Raw genomic sequence first — 16587 nt, forward strand, 5'->3', positions numbered from 1 at the left:
ACATCTATTTCGAGTAATATTTTTATGCGATTACTTTTACATTGGCCATGGCTTGCAAACTTGATCGATATACGAGTTGAAATACCCTCTGGAGTTTGCCTCCTACGATTTTTGTACTTGGGATCGCGGCAACATAATGCCAGAATAACAATTATTTGGGCTTTAATCTAAATAGACAAATTGCAATCTACATCCAAAGAGTAACTTAAATACTCCAAATCTTAGTCCATAAGACCAATACCGGATCTCCTTAATTTTCTCTCCAATCGGCTACCTTACCCAGGGATAAATGTAATTTTATCTCCACATCATAGCCAGAGTATGTCTACAGTTGGACTAGCGAGGTGCATTAACAGAAACAAGTGAGCAAGGCAAACCATAAAGGTGGAATTGATCTCACGAGCCAATACCACCTATAGTTAATATATCTATGAATCGGAAGAGCATTTTGATGTGATGAAAAAGACAATGATGGGATACGTACTATCTGAGATCATTCAAAACGACAATGCCAAAACAAACCTAAGACAAACAATTAAAAGGCAAAGAATAAAGAGAGATATTTAACATAAATGCCAACACTGTAAACATGTGTACAGCTTTTGACAGCATACGGTTGGAGAAAGCATGTCCTCGAGTCAAATATAGCGGAACACCATATCGTTCGTTGCACTTTTGTTTATGGGGGTGCAACAGCCCGATCAAACGGATTAAAGTCTTATGATATATAGGCATATATATCTTCTTGAGTTCACACACGGCTTCACAATGCTCTTACAGATCCACTGCCCCGAAAACCAAAGCCGGCAGATTACTTAGGACCAATGTCCTTCAATGCGCAAATCTGCTCTTCACCCATTGCAGACATGACAGTCACCACCAGGTCCTTCCCTTCGCCGAAACCTTCTTTAAGCTGCACCAACCATAGAGATACTCAAATTAGCACATCTTAGTGTTTTAAAAAAACCACACTTTGTGTCGCAAAGAAGGAACAGACTGCAAATGATTTACAAAGTAATGAAGCAATAGGTGTGAGTAGCTTGCAGGAACATGCAATAAAGGATATTTAATATAAACAAGGCTTTTCAATATTGAAAGTGCTGCAGACTTATATTAAGGGAATGATCGCTTGACTACTGATTAGATCGATTGACTACTGACTAGATAACGACGTCAATGCTCCCCGAGAATTCTAGAGAGACCATTGGTATACAACCACAATGGAAACCATAGTTCTAGTGATCAAGCAAAATGTAGAGATATACTTCAACTGTGAACTAAGTTTAGCCTATTTCCACAAAAGACCTGCACACTAGTGCTGATCAGAAATAAACCTGAATAGACACGTAAGTTGCACACATGATACATTGAAATAAATCTGGTTGCACTGAGAACATTCTTGACCTTGAAAAAGACCAAGCATTTTGCTTAAATCACTACTTGCAATTTTCAAGCTCAGTCATAGTGGGTGCACCCACCTATCTCTGTTCTAGATAAATATAAAGTTTGATTAACCTTTTTATATACATTGCTAAAAGTGTGTTCCACATATTTATTTTTCCAGAGCAAACAATCACCAAACATATACTGCAAATACTAAGGCCACATGTTTCCACCGTCAAGTACAACAAAATCATATCATATGCCTAAGGTATCAAGTCATCCTAATAGAACAGAACGGTCAATTAAATAAGAAGTTCATTGGTTGATTTTTTTATTCTTATCTAATATATTTTTATTTTAAATATTCTCTATTTTTATGTCTCAAATCATATAGACAATTAATCAAAGATGCCCAGAAACAGTATACAAAATGTAACAAAATTTGTTCTTTACCCATGTTAATTGCCTTCTAAGGTACAGTTGCAAATTTTAACACAGTTACAAGTTTGTATAGGACATATGGTTTGACTATAAATCAACAAGGGTGGAAAAAAGATGCAGGAGACTGAGAGACACACAGAGGCCAACTGAGCTGTCCACTATAATCTCCCTGCTTTACCAAATCAGAGCTACACACTAGTCAACTCTAAGAATCTATGAGAGATGTAAACAAAGTTAATAACTAAGTAGGAAAAAAAAAAAAAGATAAGACAGTTGCATGCACACAATAAGTAGAAGCAAATACATCTAGTGCAATAACCTGAGTAAGAAGTGATTCATCAGTGGGAAGTCTCAGATCATCCTTTGTGTTACCATTTTCAGTCAAAAGACTAACCTGACACATGCGGCAGAGTCAAACATATAAGTTCAATAAACTAACCAAAAATGAAAATAACATCATATCTACAGATCATACAAAACCATCCTCTGAGATGTCAATAAGTTGATAGTCGGTACGTGTGACATGGGGAACCTGCAAAACCAATGAAAAAACAATGTTGAGAAACTAGACGCATATATATTCACCCACGGAAACTAAAAAATAACTTACATCACAGTTGTGAGATGACGGAACAATATCTTCAAGCTTCTTGCCATTGAATATATCAATGGCAACAAAGTGGCATTTTGCATGGCCATGCTTTCCAGTTTTGGAGGTTGAAACTTCTACAACCTAGTAGAGCAATTACAGAATTTGTATCAAACAGTGGCACATAAATTAAAAAAGGTCCAGATGCTTAAATTAAATAAACATATCATGCAATCACTTGTTCCAACTTACTGAGAAGCAATAACGATTTTTGGCAGATTAGATTGATCCTTTTCTTTCATTTAGTTTTGATAGGCAAAGTTATAAAGAAGTAAACTAAGCACATACATTTGGCCACTTTAATGGTCAACTTAAACACCATGTCTAAGATCACATGAACACAGGTGAGGCGTGAAATGAATATTCAGGGGGAGATAACTATCAGTGGATTCTACTCAAGATACAACTACAAAGATCAAGTTAACCTGATAACATTTATTTTATAAGCTAATTAAAAATTGAAAAAAGCATTTGATAGGCATTTTTCCTTGTCATGAAGTGTCTATAGAATTGAGATATTAAATAAATCAATGAGAGATAAAATGTGAAGAAAATGTATCATCATGGAAAATTTATTAGAGGTGATTTAAAGATTCTAGAATAAAAATGATTATTCCAACATTATCATCAAAATATCACAGATATGCAAAAAAGAATATTTCATCTTTTCATTGCAAGGATGACCTAATATTACAAAATTAAAACAAACTTTTGCAAAAAAGAACATAAATAGAAGTTCCCACATCCAACAACAGTTAAGAACTCTTTTGGGATCAAGAGGTTGATGGCCTAAACTTACAGAAGACACACAGATGGGCTGTTTTTGCACCTCCAAGCCAGGGCGATAACCCCACTAAAAGACGTTCCAGAACATTTCTACTATTCTATTATTTTCACACTAAAGAACATGATAAAAAATATTAGATGAAATACAGGAAAAAAGATTGGCTGATTCAAGATGTGTTCAAGAAATATTTCTAAGAAATATTGCAATAGAACATATTATGCTACTGCTTACTGCACAAGTAGCTGAAGCAATCAACGTTTGTCATTCAGTGATCTTCATTTACAGGACCGGATCCAAATGCAAAGCTTTGGAATCGTATACTATGCGTTGACTCTCAAAACAAGGCTTCCTTGTAAACAGTGTAACTTGCATGAAACCATTAGCCCTAATGAGACCTCAACTCCTCTGAGAAGGACCCCCAGAAGTCCTATCATCAACAAACATAAAGATCCACATCTATCTAATAGATACAATAAACTAAGATTCAATAGATCTATAAATAAACCACGCAAATAAAAAACATCAATGGTTGCGACAATTACTCAGAAATGTACAAAACCCGGAAATCAATCAAAATGTCATTAAAAATGGGGAAGCCCCAACAAAACTCGTCTCCTGACCAATTAGCGTAGGATGAAATCCATCAAACAGTCAAAATTTTTCACCAAAGCAACAGGAACCAATGAACGTAAAACAGACTAGGTCAGATCGGATCGAGATCAACCTTGCACGGCCTCCCCTTTATGACGATGTACCCATTCTTACGGATAGTTCCGGCCTGCTGCGGATAGGTCTTGGAAGCCCCAGCGTCGGCCTTCGACTCGAAATGATGTTCCTCGTCCGACATGCTGCTTGACTCCGATATCCGTATAGGGAGAAACGAAACGAGATTTAGACCGATCCAGCGATCCAAAAGAAGCAAAAACTCAGATCGGGCAATCGAAAAACCGAAAAAAGAGATCGAAGTGACTAGAGTTTGCTACCCGTATCGCTCGTCAGGGAAGAAGCCGGGGAAGCGGTGGTGGCGGCGAGGGGCAGCGGAAGGGCTTAAATAGCGGCACGCCTCGAAAGGGAGGACCGCCCGGATTCCAGCAGCGGCCTAGGGTTTCGATTAAATTCGCCCCTATCCTCGCGTCGCGTCCGCAGCAGATCCAGCCGTCAGATGCGGATGAGCTTTTATGAAGGGCGGGATTTAAGCCTGCCTTGTTTATGCGTTTGAACATATTGGAGTCGAAGAGGCGAGGAATGAGAGCCTCAAGTTTTGCTGTGATGCCAAAAAATATCTCGTTCTCATTAAGCAAATAGATTAGGCTTCGGCAAACCATCGAGTGAAGTCCTGAGATCATAATTGTAAGAATTAGTTTCATTGGTCCAAATAATGTGAAGAATAACTTCGCATGAACATAAATAATAAATCTGAGTTCAAACTCAGCTATTATTTCTTTGCTGCATATATGAACAGCAAACAGTATTCACCAGTTGCAGATCTATTTTTGTTCTTTTTCTTTTCAGGCATTCATCTCCTTGCTGTAGCAACAAACAACTATGAACTCATACTCCAAGCATTCCACTTCAGTTGCAAATTTATACTAGAGCAATAGAACAAATTGCAAATTTCCCTACTAATTTCATAATAGCACAACACTTGTTGAGAATAGCAAAGATTCTCATTATTTTTCCGCAAAGTCGATCTCAAAAAACTAAGTTTGGATGCAAAGCAGTATCTTATAAAGCATGGAAGAATACAGATCTCAGGCTAGAAAGAAAGCAAAGCTACTTCCATTTGTTTGCAAGAACTGGAACGGAGAAATCAATGCAGTGAAGAAGGTTTCACAGAGATGACGTCGAAAAAAATTCCATTTTCTTCGAGGCACCGTTGAAGATTGGTGTGGCTGAAGACTATTCCGGGTGGAAGAACACCACCTTTTGGTAAGTTGTCACGCTCGCTCAATACAACAAGAGCACATTGAAGTAGGATGATTGGAGTAGTCACATATCCCACCTCAGGGCCAGATACCCTGGTAATTATCTCTGTGTCTGGTTTCCGACCTCTTTGCGAAGCCAGGTTGCCGTCGCTATAGCCATGCCCGATGAACCACATAATGAAAGAAGCACTTCTGACCTCTTCCTCTGTAGGTCCAGTCTTTCTAAACCACCCAAGAGAAAAAACTGATGGAAATTTCAACAGAATTGATCTCCCAAGTGCAAACATTCCAAAGAGCCCAAGGAACAATCCAGTTACTATGAGCCGCAAAATGCCCAGTATAGATTTGGCACAAATCTTCACACCAAAATGGATAGGCTTCACTGTTGACCAGTACAACTTCCTCTTCTCTGCACACTCATCACTTTCGTTGACGCCTGCAAGGCCATGAGGATGCTCTGCTAGTATTGCATGTGTTCTTCGAACAACTGCAGCATCAACGGAAGGTAGCTTTATTGCCCAGAGCCCGAGTGTCTTATTATGTTCGATCAATGGTCCTTTGGCAGGTGGGCGGCCTACAATCTGCAATGTGGGATCTTAGCAGTGCTACCAAAGGCAAAATCATACTGCTCAAATCTACAAGGTTTTTGCTGCCTGTTATTTTTTACACAAAGTCTATTGCATGTTTGATCAAAATAATAAACAAAGCAAACATTTGTGCAGAGATTTTGGTTTTTAATTCAATCAACAAACTTGTCACCAAAGGTGGACAGAATGTTCTTCACAAATACAATTGCTGCAAATGTGTAGTCTAAAGTTACTAACCACAAAGATGAACCAAAGAAATGAAACAAACTAGTGCCATCATCAAAATCCTAAAGCACAAACAACCATTGTGCATCAAAAGACCTCATTATCAAAAGATTGTAATGAGGGCATGAAATAGAGAGACAAGCATTGCAATCTGAACAGAACATTGAGAAATAACATGGTTACAGATATCAAGAAGATAAATTCAAATTTCTTTAGAACATTGTACAAACAGACTCCAGCGTCAGGGTTCAGAGAACAGATTGAATGTTGCTAGATTACTAGAACCAACTTGGAAGTGGAAGCACAAAGATAAGTGTTTTGTTATGAAAAGAAAATATATTATAATGTTCATAGAATCTGTTTTCAGGTGCGACAAGGATCTCCAAAAGGATTCATCATTCATCTAGTGCAGTGGATTGAAGCTAAACACTTGGACAGTTCGACAAATGCAAATCAGAGAAGAAGAATTTGAGATCACACGGGTTAAAAACCAAATCATGACATGCTCAGAAGAAAACAACCCCTTTCTCAGCTAATATTTATAGGTCAGAGATCACATCTATAACGAGGAAGGTTGCTTACCACAGGCCGAGCACTCTTCGGCCTCGACCTCCTGAGATCCAGCAACCGACCCATGTTTGCCATGCCGACAACCGCAGACTCGTACGTACCGATGTTCAACACGATGCTCCTTTCGGACTCCACGCTCAAATACGCTTCCACCCGGTTCGGCACCGCCGGAGGCACCCACTGCCGGGAATGGAACATGAGCCCCAGCTCCGCCAGAACCGAGTCGAACCCGCAAGCCGAAACCACCAAAGATCCCGCCTTTTCGGCCCGCACGTGGTACCTGGTCTCCGTCCTCTCGATGAACTCGGGCTCACCTGTGATATCGAGGTAGTCGGTTCCGGCCTCGACGCAGGCGGCGACGACGGGATCGCCGTAGAAGTGGAAAGGGCCGACGCAGTTGAGGATGATCCTGGTGCTGCGACATAGAGCGAGAAGGGAGGTAGGGTCGAAAACGTCGGCGGAGATGAGGGAGAGGGGCGGAGGGGGGGATGCGGCGGCGGCCCATTGAAGGGCTGCGGCCAGCTTGGAGGGGGAGCGGCCGGCGAGGGCGAGGGACCTGAGGGGGCCCGAGGCGGAGGAGAGGAACTTGAGGGCCTCGCGGACGACGTATTTGCCGGTGAATCCGGAGGCTCCAAGGATGATTACGTCGAACTCGCGGGATTTCACCGTTGCTGCCATGAGTTCGATTCCTTCCTCGGGATGGCAAAAACAGGCAGCTTACAGCCTCGGGGAGGAACACGTATGACGAGACTATTTAATATACCGGGAATGCGCTGAAATCAGATCAGCTGTCGGTATCCATGCAGCATCCAGAAAGAACTTGCCACCTACGCAACACCTCTACATGATCTATTGGGACCCGCATAAAGAAAGAGGACCCCAACAGATCCGAAATCCTGTACTCTGGTTTGGATGGGACAGCTGTGAATCCGTCCACATATTTTTGCTCGTGCAATGGTGATTAAGCCAAATTTCTACGTTTTGGTTCGATTGAAGAGGAGAAAAATAAAAAATAAAAAATAAAAAAAAACAATTGAAGAAATAGTGATTAATTAATTTTTTATGTTTTTCATGAATAATCCTTTTTTTACTCAAACAATTATCAAACTTTTATAATAATACACTCATCAAATCTTTATAAATCAATTTTAATCATATTATTTTACAAAGCATCTAAGAAATATCCCGTAGAATTTTACAATCGGAAAGAAACAAAGTTTGAAACCCTATACAAAATGATATACTTGCAATGAACTATGTGAAAGAGAGGAAAACATAGGCGAAGTCAGCTATTTTAAACATGAGGCATAAAAATATGAAAGAGACAAAAACATGAGGCTAAATCAGCTAATTTAAACAACTTTATCCTGAATTGATCATCTTCTTCCCTGGTATATAATATGTTTCATTTATAAAGATAAATATCAATCACACACTTGAGAAGTCGAAGAGTTCGTTAAATCCGATGGTTCTTACAGTTCTATTTTCGAACAAATAGTTCATCAATTATTGCATGAAATCTACAAACGCGTAAAAGCACATCGTACTTTGCTCAATCGACAGCCAACATGTACAATGCATCTGATGTCTAACTCTAGCGATTAACTGAGAAAACTATCACTTCGTCAACCCTGACAAGTATACTTCTTTAAGAACTACTCCTGTGGAGCGAATGCATGACCCAATGGTATTCGTTGTCTATGACACCTCCTTGTCGTCCTTCCCCATGTCATAATATTCTTCCCATCATTTTCCAAATCAGTATGAGTAGGCTGTAACCGAGGGGGACTGTCATCACAAACCTCCTCAATGGTGATGGCCAAACTCCTTGGCCGTCCCCTCCCCCTAGATCGAGAACTTGGCATGTTTTGGCTTGTGCTCCTCCTAGCGGAACTGGTTTGTCGGGACTTACCTGCTCTTATCATTCCACCGAGAGCCTGAAGATCCTCAGTCACTTCATGCCTCGACAATGACACAAGTGCTGGTAGGATATCTCTCTGGAAATCTCTCCTCTGCCTTCTTTTTCTTGCCTGGCCCCTACGAGGCCTGGGAAGAAGCAGCGAGGCCATGGACTTCTCATCATCCTTTGGCTTCTCCTGTTGACATGGTTTGCAAGAGTACTCATCTGGCTTGAGTTCTTCCAGCTTCAATGTCAATGACTCAAAAGTATCTAATCCACCATCATCATCTGAAGCCTCAATTTCTGCATTGGACTTAACCGCCTCTGCCAACAGATACAAGGAATCAAATGATGAAGGAGCAAAGGGGCAAAGGGGCTGCATATGATCACGAACATCCACTGAGATGGAAACAATAGTATCTGCTGCCAGTCTTGCACAAGCATCCCCAAAGGATGTCTTCTCTTGTTTCATTGCAACTTGTGTCACTGGGCAATTCATATCTACGATCTCAACCCATGAAAAATTATTTGCTTCTTGCATTTCATCAGTTGGTGCTTCCAAATCAATTTTACTAGTTAGATTGTCAGCAACCCTTGCCAGAGAAAGTGATGATGGAGTCTGTCTCTCATCTTCCGCTGACATTCCAAACAACCTAACACCATCAGCAGGCATGAGATCAGAGTTCAGATTGATGTCATTTCTTAAGCCTGGGTTTCTAATTGCCTTTCCTTTCCCATGCCTCTTCAGATCATTGACAAACAATTGTCCATCACATGAAACAGAATTTGAGCAGTCAAAAATCCTATGGGAGTTATCTGGTGGACTAAAATTTCCTTCGACATTCAAAATGTCAGTTGTTATGGCTCTATAAGTTATGCTTTCGTTGATGTCAAATGATGACAAAGAATGCCTCAAGGCACAAACAGAAGAACCTTTATCCTTGGCTTTTTCTGATAGAAATTTAGAAGGATAGGTATAATCCTTGACAAACATGTCACATTCAGCAGAACCTTTGCAAGAAGGCTTTTCTCTAAGCCAAATTACATCGTTTGATGATTCATCATGCTTTCTGGCAAAACTTTGTCTGTTCGTGAAGCCATATTGAATACCACCAAGGATTCCCTGGTTCAGATTCAAATCCTTTCCAGAGTTTATATCTATAAACTGCAAGTCCCTTGAGCACTTAAGTGGTTCATGAATTTTGGAGTTCTTGTATGGTGAAGTATTGCAACGAGCATCAAGGTTTGGCTTCTCTAGATTACATGGTGAACGGTGTATTCCTGTTGAAGTAGAACACATTTGGATACCATGATGATGACCATTCACAGGGGAGGAGGATTTATAATCAAGTCTTTTATGTGGCTGCAGATCACCATTGAAATCTATTTTGTCACAAACAGGCCTGTTGCTTTGATTTGCTGCATTGTAGTTCTTGCCCTGTCCATTCAACGTTGATGATCTACTGAAGCATGGAAATGCTTGAACTGCAATCGGAATCTGGTTTACACTGTTGGATGGCATCCTCCAAGGAGTCAATGCAGATGCAGAAGTTGCACAGGGAAAAGGGGATACAACTGACAATGCAGAGCTGACTTGAGAAGATGTGCATCCTGGATAGTTCGAGGTAACATAATCTTGACGTCCAAAGATTTCAGTGGAGTGGGTAGTTTTATCTCCAAACCACATCTCTGCTTGATTCTGATCAGGCAACTGAGTTTCTCGAGCTTTATCAAGTTTCAGCTTTATTGACTCGGATGACATTGGATACTTCTCACTAAAGAGGCCAGAATCGATGGAATTGACAACAATTTTGCTTTGACCTGGGAATAACAAAATAGATATTTTGAAAATTTGAATTATATACAAAACATCTGGAGCATTAAAACCTAATAAAAGATACAAAAATAATTAGAGATGCAGTGGAAAGTGAGTAATAAAAAATTTATGTGCATATGACATCGCTTGGTAGAGGACCTGTGGTTATAGTCATCAAGGAGAACAGCAAACAATATGTCCCAACAAGCTAAAATCATGAATAATCTTGAGGTCTGAGATTTAGAAGGTATCTGTGGTTGAGAAATTGCATCAATATAAACAAGTTACCAGATCATTATAAATATGAGCCATTTAACTTACCAGAATCACCATGTGATAACAGCCATTGACGTCCCCTTTCAACTTTGTTCGTGTCGAGGTAGTTCAAGCTAACTTCATTTATGTGTTTATCCATGAAAAGGTTCCTTTGTGGAGAATTACTTTTTGATCTTGTCAGGTTCCATGGCTGTTGAAGTTCTTCAATGTCCGAATTCAAGCCACTGGATTTATAAGAACCTAAACTTATAGCACCTTCCTCAAATGAATCTTTAAAAGGCTCATTCAGATCAGCCAACCTGTGAATGGATAGACCATTTCTAGGATGCAAATCTGATTTTGAAATATCTTTACCGGAGACATGGATTTCAACATTGCCAAGAGTCAACTTGACATTGTTATCAGCCTTAATTCCACTAATCCTCTTAAGAGTTTCAGCAGTCATGATGCATGGCTCAGAGACATTTTCCCCTTCTGTTCTTTCTATATCTTCATTTTCAATGTAAGCATCAGCAGGAAGATCAAGGTCAAACATTCTTTTAGGAATTGTCTTAAACTTAGTATGTGGTCCATCATCCTTCAAATTTCCTCCACTTTTAGTTGAACTGCACTGTGTTGCACCTTCCTTCAGAAAGTTTGAGACTCTGTCATCATCATTGTCTCTGACATTTGCTGTAGTGTGACTGGTATTTGCTAGAGAAGGATGGGGTAGATGCCACATCTTTTCACCAAATTCAGGAGGCATTTGAGACAGAAACATACTCAACTTAGATGTCTCCGCTGGTCCAGAAGATCTGTCCGGTTGTTTATTCCTAAGTTTATGCATTAACTCCTTTTGTATTCTATAAAGTCGATGAAGTTCATAAACCTGGATCAAAAAGTGCAACTTGACTGTTAGAAAACAGTTTGTGCTGAAAAAAATACGATAAATGATAAATGTTCATTTTCCTGCCCTGAAAAGGACCAACCAGTATCTTAGCAAAATACATCCTCGTATCCTGAAGGACCAATGCAGTAACTTCAACAGAAAGAGAACAGAAGCATCGTATACTTCAAACTACCAGAAGTTTTTAACAAGTTTCTTTGGTTCAAAGGGTGTCTAATGGACAATAACTTGAGACATGAAGATACAATGGGAAGCCATATGGTAGTCTCTATTACATGTGATTTGCTCACAGTGCATGTATAACATCTAGAAAGATAGCATCGAGGATTCAGTATAATGTTATAATCAAAATTTTACATTGATTTGAAAACAAACCTGTTTCTGGAATATAGCTTCATGTTCAATCATAGTTTGCTTCAACGTTTCTTTGTCATAGTCTGACCAGCTACTGACTCCCCTTGACTTGAAATTATTGCATAGTTGATCGTTCAAGGCTTTATCCTCACAAAAAGGATTCCAACTAAAGTTTCTGTCCTTGATTAGATTCCTTGCTGGATGATATCCTGGGAGGTAGCTTTTACATTGCACTTTTGTTCCCATTCCTAAGAAAATTCCAGGTCAAAAGAAGTAATTATAACAAGATCTTAAGAGATGCATTTCTTAAGTTCTATTGATTGAGGATCTCCAAATTACAAGTTACTTCTATTGCAGTAGTGAGATTCATGAGCACAATGCTTCTTAGCAAACACAAAAATGACTGATACAAGTATAGAAAAGAATATTAGATAAGCTTATGGGAGTCCCATACTTCTTAGCACTCTTTAACATGAAGAGAGACTGAAGTCATTTTTAGAACAAACAACTTGGATACTGAAGAAAAAATGTGATGAGATTAATGACTTGTATTCCTGATTTTCAATGTTGTTTTCAGCAAGCAAAGTACTTAGTAACGTAGCAAGTAAGCATTAAAAAAAGATCTGATTGGTGACTCACTTCCTCCTCTTAGTTTAGAGTATGATAAACAGAAATCTTGACTCAGTTATTGGACACTCTTACAAGCTGTCAAATGTTCATTCGGAACTCTACTAAATTATGGGCACCAAATCTTCTTCATTCATCTAAGTGAAATGTTAAATGAAGAACCTGAGCTTTAGTGAAAGTATTATAGAGCCCTAGAAGTTAGTCTTCGGTTGACCTACTGTATCAAAATAAGCTCTGCATTTGTGCATCTGTTGATATTTACTATCTACATGTCCCTTACATTACTTTTCAGATATTCACATAATATGTTTACTATAGGAAAGCATGATCTTAACATTTATGTAGGTTATGCACTAATTAAATTATAGACAAGGAAAAAACAAAGCTAACAGACAATTTAAATGTAGTTGAGTTTCACTAATAGCCTTGAATTCAGATTATCGAGAACTGGTTTGTTATGGACTCATTTCACCTGCTCTTTTACAGGCTGAAACAATATCTTCAGGACATTTTTAAACAGATATTTTGGCATAGTGATGCTTTTCAAGAGGATCAACCACTATTTTCACAACAAATATTACTATAGAGTACTGCAGCGAAGTGATATTAATGGACAAACTTAATTTAGTTAGAATACATATTACTACTTTTGTTATTACTGCTACCACTACCATTATCATCTTAACCTATATAATGCAGAGGGTCTTCAGACTAATAATGGCATCTCACGCCTACTACTTCTCCATAACTAAGTTTCAAATAAGTATATTAAAAAAACAAAAAATATTGAAGACTAGAGCGCAAGTAAGCAAACCATCAGCCGTATACTGGATTAAGTTGGTACAAACATAAAAGATAAGCAGTAAATTTTCTTAGAACAATTCAAATTACCAGTTAAAGAAGACTAGCAATAGAAAGTGTCCAGCAGAACAATCTGCCAATAGGCTCAGCTGCTAGAGAATTAACACAATATATTGCTGTTTACATTGTAAGCTCAGAAGTTTCATATATTTCACGCCTGGGACAACAATAAAACCTGATTAATTTTCTATTTACCTACAAAAGAACTACCATAAGATAATTATTTGTAAGAAATGCACAACGCTGAACATATAATTGAATATGGAAAGATGAATAAGTGAAAGGATTGTAAACTATGTAGAAATCAGAAAAGTATGCAATTAAAAAAATATCAACTGATTTCAATCAGTTTCAATTTGCATAAAATTTAAAGAATATATTAGCATACCCATCTTCTGAAAATTGTCATCAGCAATATTTTCATGCTGGGTCTGTTGATGAGGCTATCAATAACAGTTTGTTTATGCATTAGTTTTACAATATTCAGAATTGAAAATAGCAGCATTGCTAGAAACCAGCAGACAGATTAGGGACTGAAAAAGCAAAAGTAATGCAGGATTTTAACAAGGAAACTCCAAATGGTTGGTCCTGTTGTCAGCACTCACAATTACAACATTACAACTATTTGAAACATAACCGCAGCGAATATACCCAGGTGCAAAGTGAAGATCATCTTCCTAATCATAGTTGTAAGAAATAAGTTATCTAAGAGACAACCTGGGAAAATTTTAATGAAGGAAAATCTATGATGGCCAATTAAAGGTGGTTCATGCATGAGTTATTCAGACATGACCTTTGATACATATAAAGAAAGGATCGCCTTGTAGTTTGACAGATAGCTTAAACTATGAAATGTGCAAGTGCACATTCATACATACTACAAAGTATGACGATTGAGGAGAATGAGATAACATGTAAAAGGCAATTCAGAGGCTCTGTTCATCTTTCAGTTCCGAATCTCAATAATGTATAAGATATATCTAGGTAGTTTTCCAAAACTTTACATAATTGTATGGCTAACAATAGAATATACCAGCTGCGATATGGCAGAGATAGAGAGAAATTGTCAGCAAGATTTACCCATCAAGTCATTAATTAAGGTTGGTTCGCATTATACATCAAAGTAAAAGAAGCCTTGAACAATGTCAACTTGAAGGACCAACCTCCTAATACTGAATTAACAATTTTGGAATTTCCCTACGCTATTAGTGCTGGGGAATGTGAGGCCTCTAGTGTTGGCATAAAATAGAAATCTCCATTCATGGACGAAAGCGGCGAATGTTAAGTAACAGATCAGAAGCAACATACTTTTCATGAATATTGTTTACAGAAACAAGGAACAAGAGTCTAGACTTGACGCGTGATTTTACAACTCAAAGTCAACCCCTAAATAGCATAATTTAAGCCCAGCTGTAAAATATAACGCAAAATCTACTGCACATTGTGATTAGAATCATAATCTAAGCACAACATTTTCTAGATTGAGAACACAGATTCAAGCAAAATCCTAGACGAAGAAAAAGGGAGATCTCCATCTAAGGCCAAAACAAGCATCATAAAATGCAAATCCTCAATCCACAGAACCATCAAGCGATACCAAAAAGAAACACCGATCGCTGACAAAAGCATGAACTGCTCGACATAGAACAGACGAGCTGAAGACAACGATCCCCAAGCCAAAAATCTCGCCATGACGCGATAATTCGATAGTAAACGACCCAACAAGCAAGCAAAACCCGAAATCCACATGAACAAGAAGATACGGCGCGGCGCGACGCGAGGCAAATTTACCTCCGTAATTACAAAGGCGTCGTGATTCCGGAAAAGAAAGAGAGAGAGAGACTCGAGGAGGTACAGGGCAGCAAAGAATATTTAGAAGCCGTGACGGAAGACCATTGGAGGAAGAAAAAGGCTACAGATCTCCATCAGATTGGAAGGCACAAAGCGCACGCACTCGGACAGAGAAGAAAAGGTTGGAACTCGGGAGGAGAGGGAGATCCCAGATAAGAAAATCTCCACAACATCGAACGACCTTCCAACAACAGTGACAGAAAACTTGTCAACCTCTGGTCTTAATATTCTCTCTCCTTTTTTCCACCCCCCCCACCCCTCCTTCCCCTCAAAATTCCTCACAATAATATCTTTGTAATAAATAGATTTGGAGTTTGGGATTCTCCTTCTCTCCCCCACCTTCCTTGTTTCCTGGTGCTGAGAAAAACTGGAGAACTAAAAGGAATGATGTTATTTCTTGTGCTGCAAAAAAGGACAATAGCAGACCTAAAATCTACAAAACCCAGCCATCTTTTCTCATCACTGCCCATTTTTTTTTGTACTATTTTAATGACTCCCATGGGGTATGTGGATATTGACAAATTAGAATTGTAGGCTGGTGTGGGGCCACCCAGGGATTAAACAAAAGTTGATGGCAAACTGGCAATGCCACTCCACTTGGGGATTATTACCAGACTGGGAATGAGATGAACCATGTGCCATTCATACACCCCCAAAAAATATATATATGTGAGAAAGATTTGAAGTGGTATCAGATTATAACTATAATGACAGCGCTTGTTTGTGTGGGGCTGAGGTTTTACTCTTAATAACAAGTCCAGATTGGTGTGGGGTTTGGCTGTGGTTGGAATTGGGAAGTTGCTTGATTGATTAAGAGTTAAACATAGGGTCAAGTGGACTAACCTTTTTTTGATCCCAAAAGAAAAACCAAAACTTTATCAACTCAGATTCTTTTAGTATTGTGATTTAGATTGGTTAAAGCTTTCCTGGTGGGTTAACTTTTGGAGATCACAGACCACATTCCAAAAGATTTTTAGACATTATTTATAATTAGCTCAGTTAGGGTCATGCACAGTGCATGACAACCTTCAACCCATTGTGGAGTTGGGGGAATCATGGATGGACTTTAATATGCTTAAAGGATGTTATAACTACAACATCCTCTCTCTCTCTCTCTCTCTCTCTCTCTCTCTCTAAAATGTACTATATATATACATATAGAGAGAGAGAGAGAGAGAGTGAAAAAAAAGGAAAAAATCACTGAGCAGGAGGCAGCTTGGAAAGCTCAACCTGTCATTCCATTGGTACATGAAGGGCTCATAGATCATTTAAGGGTTGTCTCTGCCAACCTTGGGGCGAAAGCAACCAGCCTTTAATCAGGCGACCTTGCGCTGTTGCAGGTGAAGAGGGGCTCCATCTCCCATCCCGCACCATCATTATCCTTGGAGAAGGTAAGAGAGATTGAAGATTTGTGGTACAAATGAGGTCCTGAATTGTGGAGGATCATTG

The 16587-nt window shown here is 38.9% G+C and overlaps 3 protein-coding genes across 6 annotated transcripts; all 3 read right to left on the reverse strand.

Moving 5' to 3' along the window:
- Positions 1-535: 535 nt before the first annotated feature.
- Positions 536-4384, reverse strand: LOC104000696 (eukaryotic translation initiation factor 5A-2). 3 transcript variants are annotated; one of them, XM_009422804.3, is made up of 6 exons: positions 4244-4384; positions 3985-4116; positions 2435-2557; positions 2300-2356; positions 2144-2218; positions 536-913 (listed from the first exon to the last, which is right to left on the reverse strand). In XM_009422804.3, the coding sequence occupies exons 2-6, from the start codon at positions 4105-4107 to the stop codon at positions 812-814; spliced, it is 480 nt and encodes a 159-aa protein (XP_009421079.2). In that variant the 5' UTR covers positions 4108-4116; positions 4244-4384; the 3' UTR covers positions 536-811. The 3 variants fall into 3 exon arrangements, with proteins under 3 accessions (XP_009421079.2, XP_009421077.2, XP_009421078.2); XM_009422802.3 differs by having other exon boundaries at positions 3985-4111; positions 4244-4383; XM_009422803.3 differs by having other exon boundaries at positions 3985-4108; positions 4244-4382.
- A 508-nt stretch (positions 4385-4892) lies between these two features.
- LOC104000695 (probable mitochondrial saccharopine dehydrogenase-like oxidoreductase At5g39410) lies at positions 4893-7284 on the reverse strand. The gene is made up of 2 exons (XM_009422801.3): positions 6580-7284; positions 4893-5766 (listed from the first exon to the last, which is right to left on the reverse strand). Exons 1-2 carry the CDS (start codon positions 7243-7245, stop codon positions 5071-5073), a joined length of 1362 nt encoding a protein of 453 aa, XP_009421076.2. The 5' UTR covers positions 7246-7284; the 3' UTR covers positions 4893-5070.
- Positions 7285-7935: 651 nt separating this feature from the next.
- LOC104000694 (uncharacterized) lies at positions 7936-15528 on the reverse strand. 2 transcript variants are annotated; one of them, XM_009422800.3, is made up of 5 exons: positions 15143-15528; positions 13318-13444; positions 11821-12047; positions 10605-11427; positions 7936-10288 (listed from the first exon to the last, which is right to left on the reverse strand). In XM_009422800.3, the coding sequence occupies exons 3-5, from the start codon at positions 12043-12045 to the stop codon at positions 8223-8225; spliced, it is 3114 nt and encodes a 1037-aa protein (XP_009421075.2). In that variant the 5' UTR covers positions 12046-12047; positions 13318-13444; positions 15143-15528; the 3' UTR covers positions 7936-8222. The 2 variants fall into 2 exon arrangements, with proteins under 2 accessions (XP_009421075.2, XP_009421074.2); XM_009422799.3 differs by having other exon boundaries at positions 15079-15528.
- Between the last annotated feature and the right edge of the window lie 1059 nt (positions 15529-16587).

Source organism: Musa acuminata, chromosome BXJ3-10 (assembly GCF_036884655.1).
Source record: "Musa acuminata AAA Group cultivar baxijiao chromosome BXJ3-10, Cavendish_Baxijiao_AAA, whole genome shotgun sequence".
Classification (NCBI taxonomy): Eukaryota; Viridiplantae; Streptophyta; class Magnoliopsida; order Zingiberales; family Musaceae; genus Musa; species Musa acuminata.

What these genes read in the sequence shown, in the direction of transcription:
- LOC104000696 (XM_009422804.3), bottom strand. Translation starts at nt 4,107, where the DNA reads ATGTCGGACGAGGAACATCATTTCGAGTCGAAGGCCGACGCTGGGGCT. An exon ending in TAAAGGGGAGGCCGTGCAAG is followed by an intron (nt 2,558 to 3,984) that starts GTTGATCTCGAT and finishes TTGCTCTACTAG; the next exon opens with GTTGTAGAAGTTTCAACCTC. An exon ending in ATGAATCACTTCTTACTCAG is followed by an intron (nt 914 to 2,143) that starts GTTATTGCACTA and finishes TGGTTGGTGCAG; the next exon opens with CTTAAAGAAGGTTTCGGCGA.
- LOC104000695 (XM_009422801.3), bottom strand. Translation starts at nt 7,245, where the DNA reads ATGGCAGCAACGGTGAAATCCCGCGAGTTCGACGTAATCATCCTTGGA. An exon ending in CGAAGAGTGCTCGGCCTGTG is followed by an intron (nt 5,767 to 6,579) that starts GTAAGCAACCTT and finishes CCCACATTGCAG; the next exon opens with ATTGTAGGCCGCCCACCTGC.
- LOC104000694 (XM_009422800.3), bottom strand. Translation starts at nt 12,045, where the DNA reads ATGGGAACAAAAGTGCAATGTAAAAGCTACCTCCCAGGATATCATCCA. An exon ending in AAGCTATATTCCAGAAACAG is followed by an intron (nt 11,428 to 11,820) that starts GTTTGTTTTCAA and finishes TTTTTGATCCAG; the next exon opens with GTTTATGAACTTCATCGACT. An exon ending in GTTATCACATGGTGATTCTG is followed by an intron (nt 10,289 to 10,604) that starts GTAAGTTAAATG and finishes TGTTATTCCCAG; the next exon opens with GTCAAAGCAAAATTGTTGTC.